At 32.7% G+C, this 26,016-nt stretch overlaps 3 protein-coding genes across 6 annotated transcripts; all 3 read left to right on the top strand.

Annotated features, from left to right (window-relative positions):
- Nucleotides 1-1,388: 1,388 nt before the first annotated feature.
- On the top strand, nucleotides 1,389-4,967 carry LOC121261258 (selenoprotein H). Of its 4 annotated transcripts, XR_005939862.1 has the most exons (5): nucleotides 1,400-1,717; nucleotides 2,244-2,340; nucleotides 3,331-3,390; nucleotides 4,092-4,195; nucleotides 4,549-4,967. XR_005939862.1 is itself a non-coding variant. In XM_041163526.1 (4 exons), the coding sequence occupies exons 1-4, from the start codon at nucleotides 1,482-1,484 to the stop codon at nucleotides 4,627-4,629; spliced, it is 474 nt and encodes a 157-aa protein (XP_041019460.1). In that variant the 5' UTR covers nucleotides 1,401-1,481; the 3' UTR covers nucleotides 4,630-4,967. The 4 variants fall into 4 exon arrangements, 2 of the variants coding, with proteins under 2 accessions (XP_041019461.1, XP_041019460.1); XR_005939863.1 differs by lacking the exons at nucleotides 3,331-3,390; nucleotides 4,092-4,195; nucleotides 4,549-4,967 and adding exons at nucleotides 1,986-2,136; nucleotides 2,469-3,300 and having other exon boundaries at nucleotides 1,389-1,717; XM_041163526.1 differs by lacking the exon at nucleotides 4,092-4,195 and having other exon boundaries at nucleotides 1,401-1,717.
- A 1,342-nt stretch (nucleotides 4,968-6,309) lies between these two features.
- Nucleotides 6,310-7,907, top strand: LOC121261257 (fasciclin-like arabinogalactan protein 14). The gene has a single exon (XM_041163525.1). The coding sequence runs from the start codon at nucleotides 6,893-6,895 to the stop codon at nucleotides 7,763-7,765; it is 873 nt and encodes a 290-aa protein (XP_041019459.1). The 5' UTR covers nucleotides 6,310-6,892; the 3' UTR covers nucleotides 7,766-7,907.
- Nucleotides 7,908-18,985: 11,078 nt separating this feature from the next.
- Nucleotides 18,986-19,671, top strand: LOC121261256 (flowering-promoting factor 1-like protein 2). Its single transcript, XM_041163524.1, has one exon. The coding sequence runs from the start codon at nucleotides 19,066-19,068 to the stop codon at nucleotides 19,396-19,398; it is 333 nt and encodes a 110-aa protein (XP_041019458.1). The 5' UTR covers nucleotides 18,986-19,065; the 3' UTR covers nucleotides 19,399-19,671.
- Nucleotides 19,672-26,016: the final 6,345 nt, after the last annotated feature.

Here is a 26,016-nt window from a genome sequence, read left to right as displayed (position 1 = left end):
TGGGTTAAAACATAAGTTTATAATTTGAAAAAATAAAAAAACGGCCAAAATATAAGCCGGTACAAGCCGAAATTGAGGCCGATATGAAATGTGTAGCGCTGACTGGTACGAAAAATTTTAATCGTACCGATCGGTACAGTACGAAATTCAAAAGAGTGGTTCAAACTTCTTATTGTGTTTTTACTTTATATATTTATGTGTGAATAATGAATAGAATAATTCAATTAATTTAAAAAGAATAAAAAAAAAAGTATTATGTGTGAAGATAATGAGTGACAGAGTTTCATGAATAAATATAAATTGGTATGGAATTGAGTCTAATGACGCGTAGGTTAATATACTATCTTTAGATTTTATAATAAAACGTGTATCAGTTTATATGATTATATAATAATATATTTGGTGGGCTAGTACTAAGTGAATGTTTGGAAACGTTTTTCAATCCATCCTGATTCTCATTTAATTTAATTTAATTTAATTTCATCTCATCTAATCACATTTTATTTATTTTTCAAATATCATTTAAAAATAAATATTTTCAAATTAATTATTACAATTTTTCCAATCTTTCAAATAAAAAGTAAAAAATAATTCAACTTTTTTAAATATAAAAAGAAAATATTAAAAAATTATATTCTAACAATATTTTAATTTCATAATATTTTTTATTCAACTTTTATATCTTACATCTCAAAACCCAATAAATAATCAACTCAAACTACTCACATTTATTCACAAATCATCTTATTATTATTCACAAAATTCTCATCTCATTTCATTCCCCAAGCATCTCCTTACATCGATTACTCTTTTACAATCATCTTATAATTTAATTTATATAAATATAATCAAATCACTTTATTAAAAAAGTTTTAATTTGACTAAACTGCACTCTATTTAATATAAATTAATAATTACTTAATCAAGTAATACGTACATAAATTAATTTTTAGTTTTTACATCTTCCTTAATAGCTACAAATCACAAAATAATGATTTATATATATTTTTAGGGAAAACTATTTAGAAATCTTATGTTTTGCACAACCAACGCATTGTTTATGTGAAAGCTTCCAAATCAACTATGCTAAAAAATATTGATATTTTAATTTTTTTAAAATTATAATAATTCTTACTATAAATAAATTAATAATATGTTAATACACTGACTTATATGGTAGCAAGAATTGAATTTTTATTATTTTATCGTCGGAGAAAATATGAATATGGGGAGTCGGACAGGTCATATTCACTTCACTTCACTTCCCGACCCGACACGACCCGACGTTTCAGTTTTTTTTTTTTTTTTGACAACACAGTCATCCGTGTACACGAAAAATCCTGACCGTCCGTTTAAATTCACCTAGCGGGAAAGCATGAAAAATATCAGTGCGTTCTCCAACTGTTACGCACACGACACAAGCATAGTGCGCGCGTGTATCCTACAGAGAGATACACAGAGGGTTTCTATCTATTGGATTAATGGCGCCCAGGAAACGAAGAGTCGTGGAGGAAGAACCAGCAAAGTCCAAGTTGCCAACGAGGGTGACTCGGAGCGCGGCCAAGCGAGCGGCCAATCCAAACTCGGCTGACTTCGTGTCTGAGGGGCCCCGGACCGACTTACCGAAGAAGAAGGCCAAGAAGGTCGTGAGCAAAGAAGAGCAAGGGAAGGAAATTTCGAAAGCGGCGAAGACGAAGACCATAGTGATTGAGCACTGGTTAGTTTCTTGCTCAAGTGAAAGAAAGTTTGTTAATTACTTCTTTTGGGTTGGAATGCGAAGAGAAGGAAAGTGAAACTTTGACGTCCTCTCTCTCTCTCTCTCTCTATTGGTTGTTTTTTTGCCGATAGACTATAGTAGTAGGGGAAAGATGATAGTTATGTTTTCGGGGGTGTTGTGTGGATTTCGTTCGGTATCCAGGAAAACTGTTGCATAAGCTTATTTGGCTGGGTTTATTTAGTTAATGTTTTTACTTTCTTATTATTAGGAAGCTGGTTAGGGCTTTCCATAATTATGGCAAGGACCGAGTGAATCTGGTTTCGATAGCAGTTATTACATGTAAAGCTACTGTGAGTCGAAGTCTTGTTAGGTGTAAGATGCCATTTTCTTTGATGATCATGGAGAATATTTCTGAAGAGGTTGTTCCATGATTTCTGCTCTATCTCCCTGATAGCAGCCTGTTGCTGAGAAGAAATAAACTTTATCTGTTATTGTTCTTCCTAATATATTTGTTGCCTGACTCTAGCAAACAATGCAATTCATTCAAGACAAGGGCCATTAGGGTGAAAGAAGGTTTGGAGAAAGGTGTTTCTGGTGTCACAGTGCTGGTCAATCCCAATAAGGTATCCTCAATGAATGTAATTTTCTTTGCCGAAAATTTAATTAGTAGGCATTGTTTCAATGATAAAGCCATCAGATATCATGATACATGTGATGAAAATAATGTCTCTGTCTTCCATCCTACTGTCAGTTTACCCGGTCGATTGGATTTATGGTTCATTTGTTGCCGGGGAAAAAGGTGGTGTTTTTTATTTAGCGATGAAACTATTAGAATGCTTGTAGTCCAAACAGAATCAGACCTACAAAACCTCATGTCCTCATTGCCACTACAATTACGAATACCTCATCTGTCATTTTCAAGGATCTTCAATTCGAATGCCTTATCTTGAATATGCTCTGCCAACTTCCATGTGATATATGGTGCCACGATCATCGACACATGCCATCTTTTGATTATCCACAACTTCTGTGCTTGCTATATATGGCCACATTTTTCGAAGTCAAAATGAAGTCCCTTAGCTGATGAATTAAATCTAAATTTTGGTAAACTTTCTTCTTTTATTAACTTGTCAGTTATGCCATTCCTTGTTTGCTTTGTGCGTATAAATCATGTGAACAATTCCTGTTCTGTGCCACTAAAGCTTAAATCTTATTTTCTTGGAAAAAAAGTTTCTTTTTGTCGTAAATACTAATTGATTTTTCCACCGTTCTGAAATAATCATGCATAAAATTGCTTCCAAATAACTCCGAAAATTACCAAAATATTGTATTGGTTACTGTTTGCAGCTCCAAAACAGCCACCAGGTTTTTCTCCTTGTTTCATTTCCAAGTCCTACTCTTACATACCACAATTAACAATACATCCTTTGTTGGATAGACTTATTTTTTCTTATTAGATACTTCTGATCTTAAGAGACAGTGAACTTAAGGTTACTAGAAACAAAAAGTCATCTTATAGGTCCAAATTGTCTGTTTCCTCACTCTTTTGAAGTTGGCTTCCGGTTCATGATGGGCATGGTGAGTTGATTCATTTTTTTTCTTCTTTTCAACAGCCAAGAAAGGGTTGCTTTGAAATAAGGGAGGATGGTGGTGAGACGTTCATCAGTCTTCTGGTAAATGTTACTCCCACACAAGTGAACTTCATAGTTTGTTTATTTTTTATTTTTTCAATTGTGAGACCTTTAGCATGCTTTGTGTATATCTTACTTTGATGTGGAAGTGTAACAGTGCGTTTATCATAGTTTATCATATATATGGCTCCACCACGGCCTTTTAAAGGTTGTGTGGGTTAGCCCTATACTCCCCAATCTTTGGCCTCTTATGATGCATGGATTCTCCCCCCTTTGTCCAGCCAAAAAAAAAAAAAGGAAAATACTAAGTTCATAATATATATATATATATATATATATATATAGAGAGAGAGAGAGAGAGAGAGAGAGAGAGAGAGAGAGAGAGAGAGAGAGAGAGAGAGAGAGAGAGAGAGAGAGAGAGTGGCTAGAGTAGAACATTTTTAGGTATATGCCTTTTTGAATGATATGTACAAATATGTATGCTTTCTCTTAGAGAAAATAAACGCTGGATCCATTCCCCATTATTGATTCTAGATAAAATGAATGCTCTCCCAAACAGGTTTACATCATATGATGTTCTTAGGATATTAATGTAGTTAACATGCATTTGTTGTTCCTTTGAAATTTAATGGCTTTGTTGTATTCTGCATGACATTGATGGTAATAATAAGTTGTAGTAGTCTGATTATAGGAAAGGCTGCTAAAATTTAATCACTGAGTTTTGTACATTATGGAATGTAGAGGTGCTGGCAGCGCAAATGTCATTGACTGTCACAAATATTCTGATGAAGAATTAAGTTCATCTTGTTTTGTCCTCTTCAAATATGGAGCTACTGCAAATATGATGGTACTTGGAGGCATTTGACGAAATATCTTAGAACTTGTTGCAATTGCTTGGTGTATGATGTGTGAGAACCTTTTGGGGGGGTGGGGGGTCAGATTAGCTTCCAACCATTTTTCAGGTTCTAGATTTAGATTTTGTATGCGGCACGGAGTTTGTCATTCAACCATCAATTTCTTATCATATAACGATGGTAATGTTGTGGCTTTGTCATTCTTGTACGAGAGGCAGGCCTTTTCCTTTGAGATGATAAGCATATGACGAAATCTTTATTTTTCTCAACAAGGCTTTTTCAATAAACTGTTGTGGAAAACATCTGATCATCCTCTCGGTTCCCGTCTCTGCCTTTTATTTTACAGGACATGAAGCGACCATTTGCACCAATGAAGGCTCTGGAGATGGACAAAGTCATCTCTGATATTATTGACAAGATCAAATGATAACCAAGTACTTGCATGTGGATTTTGGTGTTTGCTGCGACAGTGATTTTGTTGTAGTACTACGCGTAGTTAAACTCTTCCTCTTTTGGTAGAAACCTTATTACTAATATCTGTTCGTTCGCTTTACTATTTTCCAGTAGTACTAACACTCTGAGCTGTGAAGATGAGGGTACTTAGACATTGACCGTCATTCTGGATATTGTCGACTGGGTAAGGTGATGCATACAGGTTAGGCCCATTTAACAATTTGATTGTTGTAACAGCACCCTTTTTGTTAGTGCTTGAAGGAAGCAAGTTGCCTTCATGGTAAAAAGAATTTCCATTGATTTTGTGTGCTCTGTCCATTGCTTTGATAGTCATTGTTTTCTTGCTGCTTGCTTTGTCTTTTATTTATGTGTTCCTCTGTTGGGTCAATATTCTTGTAATTGTTACTAAAATAATAACGGAAATTTCATTTTGCACCTCCAAATTAAATCCTTTTTTTTTATTGTTCCAACTTGCGACCTCTGTCTCTATGATGCATTGAATCGGATAGATTTTTAAGCAGTTGTACAAAAGATTTTTCATTCATAAAAAGTTGAAAATAGTCAAAATACCCTCCAATTTTGGTGACCCATGACTAGGTTGTCATCTCTAGTCGTTGTTAGAGCAGTTTGATATCTTCTTTAACTACTAATGATAAGATAAGTCGTTATTAGGATTCATGTATCTATTTCATTTGTTATACTCTAATAAATTATTGTAAATAAAAGTGATATTTTATTATTTGGGTAGCGGCTGACTACCCGTTAGAAATCAGCGGTACAAAGTTGGGCTCTTGAATTTTCTTTGTTTGTTTGGTCGTGGGTTCTGGGAGTTGGATTGTACCAGAATCGAATGTTCTCATATTACACGATGTTGGGCTCAGCCCAAAATTGAGAGAAGGTATGGCTTAGGTATATGTTCTTGAGTTTTGCTACTCACTATTCCTCACACACATCTTATATATATATTTTATTTTTTTGGTTTTATTATTCTTAAATTAATTGAATTATTATACTCATTATTCATATACCACATATTTGGTAAGAGAAAAAATAAAAAAATAATAAAAATAAGTGATGTGCGAGATGATGAATATAATTTTTCTATGTTTTTTCCTTTCAAGTTTATATTTTCTACCCCATTTTTTCGCACCTATTTCAGTCACCGAAGTCATTTGTACCTGTTCAGATGCAACAACCTTTAACTTTAAATTTTAGACGGGGTAGCCTGAGAAGTCCGATTGTAATTTATACTCAGATTTTATTTTATTCGGAGATTGCACATTAACCGACTTTTGTGACCAATGCCTTTGTTTATTTATTTATTTCTAATGTTAAAAAAAAAAGAAAAAAAGAAAAAAAGAAAGAAAGACATCAGTCACAAAAGTTGGTCAATGCCATCGGGCACAGTAGCCGCCTCTCCATTTAAATGGAATGGAATTTTTAAAGTCCTAAATATTTGTTATGATATTACGGTAAATTACCATTTATCTCAATAAAATTTAAACAAATAGAAAAGATTAACTTTTAATTATTTGAAATTATATCTTAATAAAATTGAACCTCGAAAGAATTGCAATCAACCTTGAAACAACCTGTAATTAGGAAACCTATGAAGAATTTCGAAACAACAGGGTAGACGTTGCTAAAGTTGAAACTTTGAGCTTAGATCGAAACCAAAATCAACCTTTAGGGTTTTTTATTTATTTATTTATTTATCTAATTCAACTTCTTCAACGTTTTCACTGCATGTTAATAAGTACGGCAGCAAGATCATGTAATTACTTGCTTTTACTTTTTCTTTTCGCTTTTTCCATGATCATTTAACTGACTTAATTAAACTCTAGAATTGCAATATGGTCAATCTCTAATTAATTACATTACATCCCCCGGTTTGGAAATCCATACGTTGGAATTTTGTCAAGCCCTCTAAATTTAGGAAAACTATATATGACAGACTACAGTATCATTCCAGACCATACATCCGCCAAAAATAGCCTATATAGCTAGTGAAACCCCAAACTCTTGATCTGCACCTTGCCCTCGTTGGAAGGATAGAGAAATTCACTCCTGACCCATCAAATCTGACACAATCTGTTTCCCTTTCATATTTACTAAATTAGAACTACCCCTCTCTACCCTATATATTAAAATTAATCAAATCCATTTGAAACATAGAAAGGTTTTGGTTTCATATTTGATACATAATTATTATAGGTACACATATATATATATCAAACATGAATTCCAAAGCCTCTTCTCTCCTCTCTTTTGCTTTCGTCATCCTCTTCTTTTCCTCCGCCTCGGCCTTCAATATTACAAGGCTCCTCAGCCATTTCCCGGAGTTTAGCACCTTTAACGACTATCTCACCCAGACCCAACTCTTCCAACAAATCAATAGCCGCAACACCATCACTGTTCTTGTCGTCAACAATAATGCCATTGCTAGTCTCTCTGGAAAACCCTTAGATGTTATCAAGAAGATCTTGAGCGTTCATGTCGTGCTCGACTACTATGATGTTGAGAAGCTCACGACGCTACCCAAGAAGACCACCGTTCTCACCACCTTGCTTCAATCCAGCGGTTTTGCTGTTGGACAGCAAGGATTCTTGGATGTTTCACTTGTCAACGAGGGTGAGATCGCTTTTGGGTCAGCGGTAAAAGGTTCAAGTCTCAACGTCAAGCTCGTTAAACCCGTGGTTGCTAGACCCTATAACATCTCTGTGCTTGAAGTTACATCTACAATAGTACCTCCTGGTATCGATCAAGCGGCCGCCTCACCCAAGAGCCCACCAACTAAGCCAGTGACTGCTCCAGCTCATGCTCCGGCAAAGGAACCAGTTGCAAAGGCTCCTGCTCCCACTGATGAGGTGGCTGGTGATTCCCCTATAGAATCACCATCATCTGCACCAGAGGCCGATGCACCGAATGCAGATGCACCAAACGTTGATGATGCAGCACCAGTCAGCTCTCCTGTACCTAGTGCTGCTGATGCTGCTCCCACTCCCACTCCCACTCCATCTGAATCAGGTTCTTCATGCACCAATGTAGCCTCGGGTTTCCTGAGTGTTGGGGTGGTGATCGGTTTGGTGGCATTGTCGGTGTCTCTCTAATTAATCTAAAAGTATGAGGGATAATGAGAAAGATTAAATGGGACAGGAGGAATCAATGGGGAAAAGAAGTGTAGATTGTTGAATGGAAATTCATCTGAATAACATGACAATATTGATCAATGAATGCAACGTTTAAGCTTAATCAATTCATAACCTGGCCGTGTATTTATAATTTATCTCATTAATTTGGCTTATGCTTTTCTATATCTATGTGAAATCGTTACTTGTACTTTTCTGCTTTGATGGTATGCGGGACATACACATGAATTATAAGTAGAGAAAATTCTTAAGGAATGCAGGTCTCTGACTTTTTGTTAATTGTACTTTACCATATCTGGCACAAAAAACGAATTAGCATATGGAGATCTCTCGTCCTGCCATATATTATATGGATGGTGCTAGGGGCCGTCGACTCGTCGAGAATGTAATGCTGGGCCTTGCCCCGAGTGCATTTGAATTTTTTTTTTAAATATTTTTTACCATATTTAATCTTAAAAAAATACACAACTTCATTAATAATTATTTATTTAGTCATTAAGAAAAAAAAGTAGAATTATCTAAATAGTAACTTTGAGAGTACCAAGTATCAATTTTCATATTATATACACATAGAAGGACAAGAGACTTAAGACACGGGAGATCTCTTCCTGCAATTGCCAACTGCCAACTGCCAACTGCATATATAGGTTTGATGAGTGTTCACTAAATTTAGATTAAAGAAAACCAAAGAAAAATTTTAAAACAGCGTGTAGCTGCTGGACCAATTAGGCTGAGAAACCCTAATTCTTATACTTATATGAGAGCATTTGCATCCGGATGCCTAAAACTCCTAATTTCTTAAATTTCAGCAAAGAAATTTAACTTTTTGACAAAAACCCCTCTCTATTAACAAATAAAACAACTCATTCTTTCAATTATCTACACTTTCTCTCATATTCATATTTGTTATAGTTTTAAGTAATAATTTTAAAAATAATTTAAATAATTAAGAAAATGTAAAAACAAAATAAATATATTATTGTACCCGTAACAAAATAATTTAAATTGTTGTTTAAAATATTCACTAGAGAGTAATAGATCAAAACATAAGAAAAAATATAAAATAGTGAGTAGTTAAGTTTGTAATGGATGTGAAAGAAAAAAATAATAAAAAAAGAATAGAGAAATATTATTTTAATATAATAGAGAAATGATAGGGAATGAGATGTAGGAGATTTTTAAAAAACACTAAAATTTAGAAAAAAAATTTAAGAAGTGTGTTTTTTAGTCAAATTTTAAAGAAATTTATAGAAAAGTCGATATGAATGCTCTGAAACAAGGGAAAATTAAGAAAAAGTTCCCGAGTTTGAATAGTTGTGATTCGTGAAACATGGCACAAGGCACTTACATTTTAGTCCTTAGGTTGTGGATTTTTTAAAATTCTCCCACTACTTGTGGTAGCTGTTAATCTAAAATATAAATTAATGGATATGATCATGACGTACGTCAACACTTTTTTTTTTTTTTTTTTGTCATTTCATGCATGTGTCTAACAAAGATTATAAATTATAAATAGTTCAAAATTTTTTTAAATGTTTTAAAAATCATTTAAAAACTAAAAAAAGTTAAAAATGCTTAATACAAAAAAAAAAAAAAAACGAGAAAATTATTTAAAAGGGGGCCTAAAAACTCTGAGAAAAACAAAACTAAAAAATTTCAAACTTTAAAAATCTAGTCCCCATTGATCACATGGAGGCCTGCTAAGGAGTATGATCATGATCTCTATTTCATTTATACTAAACATAGAATATATATATTCATATTTAACGTTAAGTTGACAAGTGAAACGGCAAAAAAATTATATTTTATAAGGAGTCGTTTGAATTGAGAAATACTCTCAACTTATATAATCTCATCATTACAACTTTCTCAAATTCTCACACAAAATATAATAAACAATTCAACTTTTTCAAATCCCAAAATAATAAGAATATCTTAACAATATTTTATTCAACTTTCATCTAAAATATCTCATCTCACTATCCAAACAATTCCTAAATAGAAACTATCAATATTTTGACTTGAAATAAAAGATGATCATCATAATATATTCAGTAGGTTAATTGGTAAGAGTTGATGTCAAGAAGTGATTTTTTTTTTCAGCACCCAAAATCTAATAAGCATGATCGAGAAAAGTTTGAAGTCCCCATGAAATTTTTTTGAATATTGCTGTAAACTCAGAGATTTTTTTTTTTCTTGTAAAACATATTTGTAATTCTTAATCATGTACAAAATTTGTACGTATATGCATCATGTGAACATGAATCATGATCGGCGATTGAGATGATCATCATGTCTTACAACACATAAATCTAGATAGTAATCACATGAATCCACCACTAAGATCAGATCAATCCACCAAGGGGAGTAAAAATGCATGGTTGACTCCCAAAATTCTGATAATCTTGCGTAAAAAATCAACGCCTTTAATTTATTTTCAATATTAGTAACCCTGCAATTTGAAACCATCATGAATTGAGACATTAAATATGATTCTTTGGCAGTACTACTACATGCAGGACACGCACTTACAAAAGTATCATGATATTGGTTATACAGCTACCTAGCTACCATATATTAATAGCAGGATATACTTAATTAATTAAGTGCACCATTAAATAATTAAGATCTAATAATATTAAACAGATCATCATCATCATCATGTAATACTCGGAACCAGCTAGCTAGCAATATCCTGACGATTAATATAAAATCACGAAACGATTGATCCTCTTTTCTCCCATTTATCTAAATTATTAATGCTTCTAATGATCATAAATCCATGCAGAGATTACTCCTAATTCATCACCTAATTTAATTAGATTTAATTTATAATATCTAAGTTTTAATGTCCCATCGAATTATGAATTAATCTTATATACATACAATAGTGTTAGATACAAATTTCAAATATACATTGAAAAAGTGAGTTTTAAAAATTTTTTCATGATGAGATTTATATTTTTATAAAATGTTCGCACCAAATTTGTATATATTATTTCCCATATATATATATATATATATATATATAAATAAGTACGCTGCCGACCTAGCCAGCTAGGTAGCTAGAATTCTAATTACTCAACGTAGGTTGAAGGCTAGCTGCTTTTCCAATCACGGAATTTTCTTGAATTTTCTGAAAACATCAAGGTTTCAAGCTGCCTGCTTGGAGATTCCAAAATTCTAAATGCTTTGGGGATCACTCTTTCCACGTTAACTTTAGTTCTTTTGTAAAGGTCTCTTACACAAGAAGCATAAGCTCGTTTAGATTAATATATATTTGCAATGTCTATTTTATATATATATATATATATATATATATATATTCTTGGGTCATGCTAGGCTGCTTCCTAGTAATGATTGTCTGGCGTGCTGCCTAGCACAAACTTAGTTTTTTATTTTTATATATTTTAATATTTTTAAATATTTTTAAAAAATAAAAAAATTAAATCAATATACTAAAAATTACTTTCTTAATTATTAGGTAAAAAAAAATTAAATACATAACCGATCAAAGTGAGTAGATAAACTAACATTTTCCTATGGGTGGTACTACTCCTAGGGGCTCTCGCTAGTTATTTTTTGACTTTTTTTTATGATTTTTTTAGATGTATTTTTTAACACTTTTAAATATTTTAAAAAAATAAAAAATATATAATATTATTAAAAAATACTTACTTAATTATTAAATAAAAAAAATAAAAATCCCAAAGATAACTCTCGCAGAAAGACTAGAATTTTACTTTTCCTATATTCTTAGTACGTCCTGATCATATTCTAGGATGTGCACGTGATTAGCTGAGCTCTACCTCATCCTAGCATTCTGGGACCTTGTCTCATTGTCGGTCGAGTTGGATTATAGATTCGACAGAAACATTAATATGTGTACGTGTGCTGAAGTTCACTGGACGGTATGATCTAATCAGATCATCATCATCATAAATTATTTCCCAATAATTGGATAATATATTTATTTATATATATAATTCATATACTAACGGAGAAACATTCCCACGCCACTCATGTCGGCTTAATGCGCGTGGTCCACTGTCCCTCTCATTTTAATTCTCTCTTGAGATGATCAATTAGTTTACGAGTTACTTATATAAAAGTTTTTATTTGAAGGTTATTAATATAAATTCATACAGTTATGTTTAAAAAAATTTTAAAATTATAATAATATTATTTTTAAAATAATATTATTTATTTTTTATTTACATTCATTAATAAGACTGTACATCTAGTTTTTCACTCAAGATTATAAATAAAATTTTTCTTAATTAATTAGTTGTAAGGAAGAGTTACTGATTTAATTCCTCATTTTATTCTTTGTGCCACGTAGTTGTTCTTTTTAGAAGAGGAATATATATGAAGGTTCCGATCGAATTAATTAAATAAAATATCCTAGTTAGTTTAATGTTTGCGTTTTTCAGCTTTAATTAACTTTTGAGAAAATTCCCAGCTAGCTTTATTAATTAAGCTAAGTACTTTTCTCGTAGTTAACTTATTATATATATATATATATGGAGATATCGATATATAATTAATTATCTATGCATGCTATGTCGACTTTAATTGGAGGATCAACACATTTAACTTTAGTTTTATTCCCCAAATGGTGCTTAATTTGATCCGTTGCTAAAATAAATTATAAAATACATGCCGATCGAGTACATATACCTAATTTCATAATCAACACGCTAATGATAATATCCTCTAGATTGTACCATATGTTATTAATATTTATATAGGTTGTAATGGAGTACATATCCCGCAATTAAGGACGATTTGTCAAGCCCAAAGTACCCGGCCACTCTCTCGGAATAGATCAACAGGCCATGCAGGGGAGATTAAAAAAAAGAAAAAGAAAAGATATATATATATAATTCCCACCTCGATCTTTCTTTTTCTCCCTCATCAAACACTAACTTATATATATATATATATATATATAATGGCGGTATATATCCGTACTAGTGTTTCTTTAGGCATCAAGCGAATATCAATCGATGGCTTGTTCATGAATCATAACTTCATTGGTATGTATATATATATATATATATATATTATAAATTAAGGTGCTGGAGATCCCAAATAAAAAAGCTGCACATCAACATGCATGCATGCATTCTATTTTTGTTAAAAAAATAACTAATATAGACATATAAGTATCTTGATTTTCTTTTTGGTTGCACGTACGGACAAATATTTCATACATGATTGGAAAATAATAATTATTATATACAAGTGGGTTGGTGAAGTACGTATGTAGAGATGATTCATGATCGGTACTCATGCATGAGTAGTACAGCCATATGCATGTGTAATCGACGTCCTAGCTAGGTAGCTAGTTAATAGGGACGCTAGCTAGCTGCTTGTTTAAGATCAGAAGAATATTAATTGCGGCTTGTCCACCAGCCTTTTTCAAGCTTTCCAAAATGTTAACTGCATGCATGCATAATGTCATGTACTCATGACGTGTTGCTAGCTTAGAGGTCGATAGAGACGAGCAATGGAAATTGGAATCTAGCTAGCTAGCTTGCGGATCTTCCCCACCAAACTCCTTTTTATAAATTCTAATAAGAATAAAGAGCCGTTACCGACGCTGGTTCTGTCTTTCCAAATCCGATGTATGAATGCTGTATGCAAGAGATGACAAATTAAATCATTGTCATCAATTAATTTAGTTGGATATATATGGAAACTGAATCTGGTACGTACGTAAGTGCCAACTTGGCGCCTTCTTATGATCATACGGCCACAAGATTCCTGGCCTGGAGGCTGGAAGGATATTCAAAGCACGTAAACTATATATATATGATGATTTTGCAGCCAAATATCACACTATATATCTATCTTAATTAATTTCTCCTTCCTTTACAAAAAATTTGAAAAATCACACGAGCAGATCACTAATTACCTATATATCGAGTAATTTAACTCATTAATTAGTATGAGAATTAATGTTCGGGATAGGAATTCTTGTATCATTTATTAATTAGTAGTAGTGCGTAGGGAAAGAAAAAGAAATAAAAGCAAAAATCCAATTACTTGTACAGATCTTAATTATTACAGCTAGACGTTTTATATATGATACATCACACTCAGATCTCACTTTTATCTCATTATATATATAAGATATAACACATTGAACATTATTGGATGATAAAGAATCATTCAATAACAAATATCTAATACTGATAAATATGTCACATCTTACATAGTGAGATGAAAGTAAGATGATAGTATAGTGTATAAAATTTTTCATATATATTTGGCTCCGATTGATGATAATTAGTTATTTTTTCTGTCTTTAGATCGAGCTGTAATTACCCAATTAAACACTTTTTTTTTTTTCTGCAAGTTGCTTATAATTATTTGGTTGATTCCTAAATAAAGAGACGAATTACAAGAAGAATATGTATGTATGCATGATATGTTTGGGTCTAGTGGAAAGTATGCATGCACGCATATAATACGCGTGCATTTCCAGAAGCAAGAATTCCACAAAGAAAGACTGTAGCAGAACTTGTCTCACGTTCGTTCTGCAGGATGTAAGAGTGCATGATGATCATGTGGTACAGGCAGGTCAATTAATCATGATTTTGAATGTTTATCCATTTGCTATACGATACTGGGTAATGGAATTTACAACTTTCTATGATATCTGCTGTTCAGTACTTGAATCTTTATCCAGAAGCAATGAAATATGCCCAGGTGGGAATTCTTGCTGTTGATAAAGCTAGCGAATTAGAAAAATATAAATATTCTGAGATCATAAAGGATTGTGAAGGGTCTGTGTCATTTGGATCCCGTGGCATGCATAAAGAGGGACAATACAGAAACAAGAGCAGACCTTATGCTTGAGGATTGAATGCCAAAAGGTGTGCAAAAAGTTTGCATTTTTGTCCACTGTTCTTCACTGGGTTTTGGTCACTAATGGCGCCTGCAGGGAATATATATAATCTCTGTTCAACTTCATGATTGTAAAGTTGAGAGGACCACCATTATTGGCTAAAGCCCACGTTTGATCGATGCACCACAATGCCACATATTGTTCGTTCTTGACTAAAAATCATGCATACCGATAAGAATAGAAATCATCACCATTTCTATATATTATTGGTATTACACATGATCAGAATTGATAGACCAGTCCTGCTGGTAATGTTTCACGTTACAACAATAGCAAATTAACTTTGTTTTTTTCCAGTTTCCAATATATATACTTATATTTGAGATTGGTGTATGATCATCCGTAATTCAACTGGTATATATATCATTTCTTTACAGTAATGAGAAATACTTTAATCACAAAAAAAGTCTACAAAAATAAATAAATAAACAAATTGACAAGCTATCATATGAAACCATATCAATTAATATATATATATATATATATATATAGACACACACATTTGGTGTCTTAATTGATCAACACGTTAATTATAACTAATGTAGTCTGAATTGGAGGGTAAATTTTTTGGTCTGTTAGTAAAAACTCATATCTACGCACATGATTAATTAGTCAATCCGTATCCCATGCAGTAGTCATGTTATACGTAGAAAATGGCTCGATGTTTTTCTGCTTATCATATCTATAAATAGAATTTGATTTAGTTTATATCTATTTTTTTTTTAGTTTTCTCTCTAGAAAACTTAGAAAATATTAAGAATCTGTTAACTAGCTAGTATACTTATCCAATATTAATATTCCTGTGTGTCTCTACTTTTACTCCAAAGAGGAAAAAAAGAAAAGAAAAGAAGAAGATCAAAAAGAAGAGAGAGGCCACTAAGATTTTTTTCCGTAATTATCTATGTTTTGAATACCGTACCGGAAGCCGTACCGGTCAAGGCACTGGAACGAAATATTTCGATACCGGTACCGTTTCGTGTACCGTTTCGGGATAGTCGATATATGAATAAATTATATATAAATGTATATAAATATATAAATTATAAATATCCTAGTCTTAATTGAGAGTAAAAAAATAAGCTTGTAGTTTGAAAAAATGAAAAAATAAAATAAAATTGGAGGCTAAAATTGAGGCCGGTATTTGGGCCGGTACGAAACGTATAGGGTACTTGTACCGATCCAGTGGCCGGTATGGAAAATTTTGACCGTACCAGCTAGTACGGTACGAAATTCAAAACAGTGGTAATTATCTTCCAGTGAGGCTAAAAAAAGAAAACACCCCATAAGAAATGATCTTGGCCTGGTGGCCGACGGAGATTCATCTCCGCCAACCGCACCATCCCAGTCCTCACCTCCGGCCTTTCCCCGAGTGATCTCCATCTACTCCTTGCTTAATTTCTTCCCCTTTCTCTGTTTATTTTTTTGTCCTTTTTTTCTTTGATCTTTCTGATTCCCTATTAATGTTTTGAGCAATGTTTTGACATAAAAAAGATATCACAAAAGTAATAAACTGACGTGTATTGATATATTATATTGAATTATAAAATTATTTTATTATAAAATAGATTGATCTAGCGCATTATATAAAATTATCTATTATTAAACCTATCATTTCTATGAATGTGACCGTATACGAGCCCCTAGACCATGTTCTTAGCTAGCCTTATGCTCGAAGTCGTGTATGATTTTTGTCGGACTTTTCTGGTGCTGGCTCCCACGCGCAAATCACCCCACTTTTTGGTAGAGGCCAGAAGATGCTAGATTTGGCTGGTACAATCTACTTTATCTCTAATTGCACGTGCTAGCAATGTCATGCCATCTGACTAGCTGCAATCTTAGGCAGCTGCATGCCATGGATCGAAGACCAATATTGAACAGTCGCTCTTCCAAAACTTTACCCACTTTTTGGATTGAACCCTTCATGTATTGGCCGCTGTGTGCGCCCATTAACATTATATATGATTCCGGTTTTGTGGCCCTTCCGAGGCTTAAATTTACACCACTTTTTTATTTGGTTTGAATGGATTTTTCACTTGATTCTTCATGTATTAGGTAGATGCCCGCTTTTCTTTCTTATACCTTCTAGCTGTACGTATTACATTTACGTCTCTAATGTTATATATATATATATATATAAATATATATATACTGTCCTAGCTAGCTTCCACATAATTATAGAAATAAAAACATATTAGACAGGAAAAATATAATTACGAAAAACATGCAAGCCGGCCTAGCTGTTGTATTGATGGATAATTGGATGGCCGATCGATGCATGGCACACCGCGCGCATCATGTAAAGAATTCAAGGAAGAAAGGTCCATGATCGATGCTAATGATAGATTTGACAAGACGCTGCAAAAAGATTATAGATGGAGGACCAGAAAGCCCATGTGATGCCATGTGGGCAACATTGCATTTTAATGCCATAAAATATTCTGAACTTGTAAGCTGTTCAGACAGGGAAAACAACCCCCTCCCCTCTCTCTCTCTCTCTCTATATGATAATGATAATTATTTAAACCAGCTTTTGCATATGGTGGTCCTTTCGACGATTTACGTACTCAACACTCAGTCAATTCTGAATTGACAATGATATCAAAAAGCTTACATATAAAAGCTTTGGTTAGTCAAATGATCATGAGTGAAAGCTAGCCCAATCATAGATCTGATTGTGCAATAATTGACCGCCCAATCATCCAAATTAGACCTAAGGATTGGGAGTAAGTTTTTTCATTAATGATTAGGGTACTGCATGTATCCTAATTCACGTAACCCTTTTTTTGGTAATTTTCATAATCAATAGTACTGATATACCCATGGGATGGATCGATAACATGATCTATATATGTAAAGCAAGAAATTAAAAAAAAAAAAAAAAAAAGAATTGATATCATCAGAGAAACTAATTCAAATGCTCCACCAATATTTTTTTTAACATCTTCTTTCCTCTATTTGATTCGCGGAAAAAATTCAACCTAAGAACCATTTAGCTAGTTAATGGTAATAACTCTTGAAACTTAAAATTTGTAGAATATATAGCAAATTAATACCATATTCGATCTACCGATTAGGTCTCTTCATGTGCAAATTACATCATACAGCGAGTGATATATATTAATGGATCAATGTGACCACCTTGTCATCGATATTATATCTCATTAACCTTGCTTTAATTTAGTTAATTAAAAGATGCGCAACACCACAGTACTATATATGACCAATTCAACTGATCAACTAATCTCAACTAATATTTAAACTCTGATTCCGATTTATTGGAGTGATCAACCCAATTAATGACGCTGTCGACCAATATTATAAATACTGTAACACTCTTCCTCCATTGTGTGCATGTGAGCTTTGGAATGGATCATCTACAAATTACAATCCATGTGTTAATTGGAAATGAATTTGGTACTGATATTATATGCATATATATATATATATATATATATTTATATATAATATTGCTAGATTACAAAGGATTTTTGGTCAAATCATATGAATACATGAGGAGTTTGATTAATTGATCATATATACTACAGATCATGCTTATAATTAGGATTTGATCATGCAAATATCCAGATCATCATGATCTCATTTTAGGAACCACAAAATTATGCAACATGATTAATAATTGGCGCAAAAGTAAGTAGTTAAAACTATACAACTTATGGTTTGGGTTATGATCTTATCCCCACTGATAAGAACACAACAAAAGAAAAGTACCCCGTGTGCACGTTTCAGTGACACTACTAAACCCACCAACGCCATCGATCTCTCAAGAACCTAGCTAGCTTAAAACGAAATATCTCACAATCTCCTCCACTCCCTTCACGTGGACAGCTCGTGATGATCAGTAAGTGGGTGCAACTTCTTTTATTAATTGACTTGATCTTGAGAGGAAAAAAAAAATTGAAAACTTCCCCCAAATTAAAGTGTCAAAAGGATTCCCCATTGAAAAAGTAAATGAAAGCTTGCCTGAACATAAAAGATTCTTCCAAACCCCCAACCCACTGATAGTACCTGTGCCCTAAATCATGCCCTCCGAGCATCCTTGCACCCTCATTTTTAAACCCATCCGGACCCACGACATCTAGATTCTATACCAAAGCCCAACATGCCTATCATCACCATCCTTAATTAAACTCCCACTCCCTCTCCAAGGAGTATTTTCTTCTTGTTTTATCTGCCCCATGACACATATAAATACCCCTCCATCCCTTGCTTCCTTCACCAACCCAGTCTTTCCTTTATATATTCATCTCTGGCCTGATCATCTATAACTAGCTAGCTCCATCCCAAGAAACTAAAACTGCAAAAACATCTTCCCTGAGAAAACATCATGTCAGGAGTTTGGGTTTTCAGCAATGGCGTATATCGCCTAAATCCTCAAGCGGACTCCTCCGATGGAAAGCAGGGTAGTAGTTCTAAGAAAAAGGTTTTGGTGCACTTACCAACCGGAAAGGTGGTATCATCTTACTCCTCCCTCGAGCAAATCTTGACCGGGTTAGGGTGGGAGAGGTATTACGAAGGTGACCCCGACCTCTTCCAATTCCACAAGCCATCTTCCATCGACCTAATTTCTCTTCCTTGGGAATTCTCCAAGTTCTGCTCCATTCAGATGTACGATATTGTCGTTAAAAATCCCAATATCTTCCACGTCCGAGATATGTGATCAGCAAGTCCTAGCAGCTCTCACGTACTGTGATCTCTTATATATATATATATATACATGCATGTTTCATTAGTTGTTGGTTTATATATGGTAATTTCTGGTTCCTGTGTTTTGTCCTGGAATTAAGAATGTTAGATCGGGTGGACGAGGCTTCCTCGATTGTTTGCTGTAATAAAGTACAAGGTGGTGTCTGTGCATGGTAGCTGATCATTATGTAATATTGCTTTGTAACTTCATGGTGTGGCTTTGTATTGTGTGGTATATAAATATCTATAAAGTACTAATGCATGTCATGTAGATTTCACATCAGCTGGGCATGCAGCTTAATCATTAATGTTTTCTGATCTCCTACTTTACTTACTTCTATATATGTCTGGCTCTAAAAGGATAAAAATTAAAAATAAAAATATTAATTTAATTGTAGTGTTTGTGCCATGTCAGCGATCGAGTTGATATGGTCGTGTGTTCCTAATTATGAAGAGACAGCTAGCGAGCAACTGATCAGCAAAAAATACTGATCATTAAGATAATTAATTGGCTAACGAGCAGTACTATATATGGTGAGAACTAAGATAAGTTTTCTTATTCCTATGCAGAACTCTGTAAGGTTTCTGATGGGGGAGAGGCTTCGTTATTGCCAAACAGGCCACGATCCAAAATACTTGACCAACTGATTAATTATAGAAACGAGTAGAAAACGAGATCGAGTGAAAATGATGGCGCGCATGCAGCGTATGAGAAGTGAAATTTGATTGAAAGTTGACTATCGACCAGAATATGTTTTAATTGGCAAGCACAAAATTATAAGAATAAATAAGCAGAGAAACAAAATGATAAGGAAAAAGATGTATGAAAAATAAAAGAATACGTAATCATAAGGAAATCAAAAATGAAAGAGAGGGAAGCTAGGAAAATAGAATTATGTCCAAAGGGAGTTTTCTGATTTTGTGTACGTCGTATTTAATTTTAGAGGTCCCCATACATGCATACACGTATGTCGGAATAGAAAGACGAGGATAGATATAGATGCGGGTTCACGTGAAGTGGATGGTGACAGTGCATCGGAAACCAAGCGAGGAGTGACACTTGTCGGATGTGGAATTGACCCACTTTTCACATGTAGTTGGTGTGCGTGGGCATGCACGTGGAACAATATCCTTAAATCAGCTCCTTCGTGAAAACGAAATCTACGTACGCCTTTTTAGCATTTCTAATTTGATTGACCCCAGCCAATGCCAAGGTCGTCTTTGACCAACTGTGCATGTGTGACCACATATATACATTGCTCGGTTGGAGATGCCATCATCATCAAAAGGCTAGCTAGCTTTAATTAGCTACATGATCATCATCATCATCATTACTTTCTCTTTAATTTGTGCACATCATGGATTACTACTCTCCATGCTATATATACACACTCATCATGCATTTCTATGCATGTACTAACAATAAAATGGCTACAGTACAGTTTTTTTAGATTAATTGATAATATATTAATTATTTATTAAAAGAATCAAGAATCGAATCTCCTCTCTCTTATGCAATAAAAAAAAAAAAAAGGGCTACATATCAATGTTGAAGATAGATTAATTGTTAGACGTTAGAACTGCTAAAAACCATCATTTGTATAAAAAATTTAAGTTCTAGGTAGTTAAATTTAATTATTTCAATTATATCTAACAGTCTTCAATCTTAACGTGTTGGTCAACTTTGTCCTCCATAAGTCAAACACGCAACCAGTTAATTGGTTTATAGTTTAGCATGTTTTCTATTTATAGTAAGAGTTAATTAATGATAATGTGAAATTATAGGTTCTGATTATCAGAAATATACTTAGGTTCTAATTATCAGAAATGTCGTACTCTTTTTATAGTAAATAATATTCTAATGGTAGCGATCAATGCGCACTCGATCGGATGGCCTCGTCCGCTAATTCATTTCTGTAGTTTGACTGGTGGAAGAAGGTTAGCAGCTATAGATAGCTAGGTGTCGGAAAAAACTAATAAGTCAATGGATTGGATGCACGTGATCAAGACCCAAAGACTCAGCTGAAGAAGTATAGGAAGTGTCCATTAGTTAGTTGGGCCGATTAGTTGGGTTCTATTCTTAATTAAAGGCCCTTAGCCCATATGTTGTTAATATCAATATCCCTTTGTGTTACGTACGGGCTTAGTTACTAAGAGCTATATGATCATTTGGTCTAAATATAAGAGACCGGCCCATATATAGTTGAACTCAAGCAATAACTCTACCGAGTGTATTTTCTACGAGATTAATTTGGGGTCAGAAGACTAGACCTCGAATAGAATACAACCCCAAGTTTCTTTTGATTTTCCTTCATTTTACATTCAGCCAAACACCATATTCCATCGGGTGCATTTCAAATTTTATAGAACAAAAATTAGCTGAGTAGGAAAAGACTTCTGGACTGTTATAGATAAATAAAACTGGGTATAACGTACAGCTATATTAATTTTATAGTATTGGACTCTAAATTTTTTAACAGAAGAGTAATGCTAGAGAGAAGTCACTGTAGCAGTGCACACTTTGCATTCACTATATGGCTGATTTTAGTTCTCTACTTTTTTTATTTTAGACTTAGGAGATGTGTGGTCTAGATAATATCACATCATGTGTATAAAATAGTTACTTCCAACAGTAACTTTTATCTATATTTATTCTTAAGAGAATAGTCTGAGCTGGCTAGAGGACAGAAACATGGAATATTTTGGACATGTACGTACTAATGTTGAAATAATAACCACCAACCCGCATGCATGCATAATGCAGATTCAAATAATTCAAATATTCATGTAAGCATATAACAAGCTTAGGTCGGTTTGGATACAAAAGTTTCAAAACTCATTTAAATTCATCTCATTTAATTATTATAACTTTCTAAATTTTTCACACAAATTATAATAAACAATTTAACATTTTCAAATTCTAAACTAATAACAATATTAAAAAATAATATTATTATAATATTTTATTCAATTTTAAACTTTTATCTCCACTATTATCCAAACCTCCCCTTAGTCATCAAAAAATAAAGCATCCATTTCATTTCCTAGCGGCCAACCATCGTGATCATTTGATTCTAGAAGAATTTATTGGATATCTGACAACATATATATATATCATTCGGTTCATCGCATTCAGCAGTACTACTGCTGCAAACTCGAGTCTTTTTCATCTCATCCAGCGTCATGAGTAAACCAAGATTAGAGCCGTGGCCAGTTCCATCGTCGCTTTCGATCGCATTGATCAACTTGTTCATATCAACATCGATACTGAGCTTTGCACAATCGATTTGATCAAACAAACAGTTTGTCGATGTCCTCAGAAGTCAAGGTATAAATGAAGTCAGAAGGCTAGCTAGCACTTTTCCGAAGAGATTTGAGGATGCTCAAGATGGCAGGTTTGAGTTGTTATATACAGAAAGATATTGTTCCAATCGCGCTACTCTCATGTAATATCTTTAGAATAATGTTATACATCACACTTGTATCTCATTTTTTGTTCATTATGTAAGATGTGAAACATAATTTATCAATATTAGATGATATAGAAATATCTTCTAATGGTGATAAATGTATCACATCTTACATAGTAAAATGTAAATAAGATGATAATAGTGTATAGAATTTTCTTTAACTTTAATATTGTCTATTTTTTTTCCTCCATTTGTTTTTGCGGAGTGAAATAGGCCACGTTGCATTATAGTACTGTGTTGGCATAGGGGCAGCTCAATATAAATTGAGACGTAGGATGAAATTTTATTTATTTTAAATTTATAATATAATAATAAGATGCGCATTGTATTAAATATATAGTTTTGAACCTTCTTTAAAAATTATTATTCTAATTTAAGTGATGAAAAAAAGGTTACGACAGAAATAAGAATATGCTAAAAATGAAAAAGGAAGTGACATCAATTGATTGTATAAGGTGAGAGAATGGGGATAGATAAAGATATATGAAAAACTAAAAATAACAAAGAGACTACTCAAAATAAAAAGTAAAAAGGTTACAAAAAAAAAGAAAAAGAAGAAGAAGAAAGAGAACGAAAGAAACAAATGAAAATGTTAAGCGACGTAATAAGTTGGATAATGCTTGGGCTGTTGGCAGCGAGAGAGTCAAAATGACTAGTTAGAGAGTAGTGATTATTTTTGTTATAGTTCTTTCCTTTTTTTTTTTTTTTTGGCTTCCAATGCCATCTATTTTCTAAAAAAAACAATCGGTCATTTACTTGTTCTTTTTTATGTATAGTTTGCACACTTTTCTTTAATGTGAGATGTAGGTTTTTCTGTTTTGTTGCTATGCTGCTATTTTTGTTTCTCTAAAACAATAAAATATATAATAATTTGGGGCCTTGATTAGGGGTGGAGTCGTTGGTAGTTAAGGCCTCGTTTGTTTTCACAACTCTTCTCAACTTATCTTATTTTATCTTATCTAATTATAACAACTTTCATAAATTTCTATAAAAAAATAAAAAAAAACAATTTAACTTTTTTAATTTCGAAAACAAAATTAATATTAAAAAAATATATTATAACAATATTTTATTTAACTTTTAATTTTAATCTCAACTCATCTCATCTATAAAAACAAACGAAGTCGTCCGCCTAACCCTTGAGCCGGCCCTAGTTGACATTAACATCATCGTGAATAATGATAGGCAACTTTTTCTCAGGATTAGATGATGTGGCGCCTAATGAAAATGGATGTCATTGTTCTAAAAAAGTTATCATATTATTTTATTATTATTTATAAACTATTTACTATTATTTATAAATTATTTATTATTATTTTATAATTATTTTCACTACTATTTGTCAATCATTTTAGATATTCTTAATAACCAAATAGAGTTTCAAATAATTATTAATTTCATTATCGATCCTCGAGACCATCTAGGTACAAGCACAAATTCATGGCACTTTAAGTTGTTACTGATTTCGTATCATATTATTATACCATGGAATAGGAGTATGATGATATAGTTTGAAAACATTTATCGTATTTGAGTAATGCTATATAAAATTGTGGAATGCATAAACACCGTATAATTATTTTGAAAAAGAATGAGATTAACTATTAAAAAATTAATTTTTTTTATATAGATCCCGTATTTATTCATTTTTTTCAAATGAATTATCCGGTACTTGCGCTCTCTACGAATGTAAATACAATTTCTCTTTATATGTGTATATATATATATATATATATATATATATATATATTACCACATTTTTCTACTAATGAGATCAAATGTAATTCATCCAAGGAAGCCTGCAGCTCTTTCCACCTCTCTTAAGCCCTTCATGCAAGGGAAATCACCCGCATGAATTCTCTTAGTTATATTACATATTCTTAACTAAGTTGACGAAACAAGAAATAGAACTATGGCGTCTACATAAGCATTTTAAGATAAGCTTGATAAATTCTTGACTTAGAATAATGTTAACTCAAAAATTAAACTTAGGAGAAAATTGACTACACATCAACCTGTAAAAACATTGTTGTAACTTGTAAAAAAACAACTTTTGTGTAGGCAAAATGATTCTTTTAAGACAATAATATGATAATGTATACATATATTAGCTTATTAGTCTATTTATATTATAGTACAGTTATATTATTATATAATAATTAATGCGTACTAATGTACTATTGAATTTAACTATATAAATTTTATATTTTTTTACATAAATATATATAAACAATATATAAATAATACGTATTTTTATAACTTATGCGTACTAATATCGAAATAGGAGGCGTATGTTGGTGCGGAGTTGGAGGCCAGTCAAACAACAAACCCGATCCGACTCCGACTATGCATAATCAATAGCGAAGTGGTTAAATAATAATAAAAAAAAATCATATCCATCTTCCGAAAGCATATTCCAATATGAATAAAAATATTATATTTTATATTGACACTTCATTAAAAATATTAATTTCTTATTTGAATTTAAAGATTTTACGTACTCAAGTCTCACCCTTAGTTTAAAATAAATTATAAAGAATTTAAATGCTTATCACTCCCGACCAATCATTTGCTTGTCACAACTGCCCTGTCGCTTGCGTTTCTGTCGATGGGTGCGGCTACTGTGCTACCCCAACTTACCGCTTACCGCTTAGAATAAAAAGTTTGTTTTTATTTTTTATTTTTTATTTTTTTATACTTTTTTAATACATTTAAATATTTTAAAAAAATAAAAAAATATATCAATACACTTAAAATTACTTTCTTAATCACTAAGTATAAAAAAATAAAATAAAATTTTGACTAGCAGTCAAATAAAGTGGGTAAAGTGGAGAGGCAAAGTAGCTTTTTCCTTCTGTCGATTATTAGTAGGGCTGAAAATCAAATGTATCGGTATAATTTTGATCTAACCGCACCGACATGGAAAATATGTCATTATCAATCGAAACCGGGCGACAGAGAGAAAGAGAACCAGTCGGAATTCGACAGTCAGTACCGATCAGTTCAACATTTGGAGGACCAGTTTTCTCATCACCAGATGACGTCACAACAGACATTGCAAACACCAAAAATTGATGCTCTTTTTCCCATCACCATTCACGAAACACAATCCATAAAACAAA

The sequence above is a fragment of the Juglans microcarpa x Juglans regia genome, chromosome 4D, assembly GCF_004785595.1.
Source record: "Juglans microcarpa x Juglans regia isolate MS1-56 chromosome 4D, Jm3101_v1.0, whole genome shotgun sequence".
Taxonomy (NCBI): domain Eukaryota; kingdom Viridiplantae; phylum Streptophyta; class Magnoliopsida; order Fagales; family Juglandaceae; genus Juglans; species Juglans microcarpa x Juglans regia.
The sequence above is the reverse complement of the archived record's forward strand: the minus strand, read 5'-3'. Positions and strand labels throughout refer to the sequence as shown.

Bases quoted from the DNA above. Each gene is read 5' to 3' on its own strand.
- LOC121261257 (XM_041163525.1), top strand. From the start codon at position 6,893: ATGAATTCCAAAGCCTCTTCTCTCCTCTCTTTTGCTTTCGTCATCCTC.
- LOC121261258 (XM_041163526.1), top strand. From the start codon at position 1,482: ATGGCGCCCAGGAAACGAAGAGTCGTGGAGGAAGAACCAGCAAAGTCC. The intron at 2,341-3,330 runs GTATCCTCAATG...TCTTTTCAACAG, and splicing joins TGCTGGTCAATCCCAATAAG to CCAAGAAAGGGTTGCTTTGA. The intron at 3,391-4,548 runs GTAAATGTTACT...TTTATTTTACAG, and splicing joins AGACGTTCATCAGTCTTCTG to GACATGAAGCGACCATTTGC.
- LOC121261256 (XM_041163524.1), top strand. From the start codon at position 19,066: ATGTCAGGAGTTTGGGTTTTCAGCAATGGCGTATATCGCCTAAATCCT.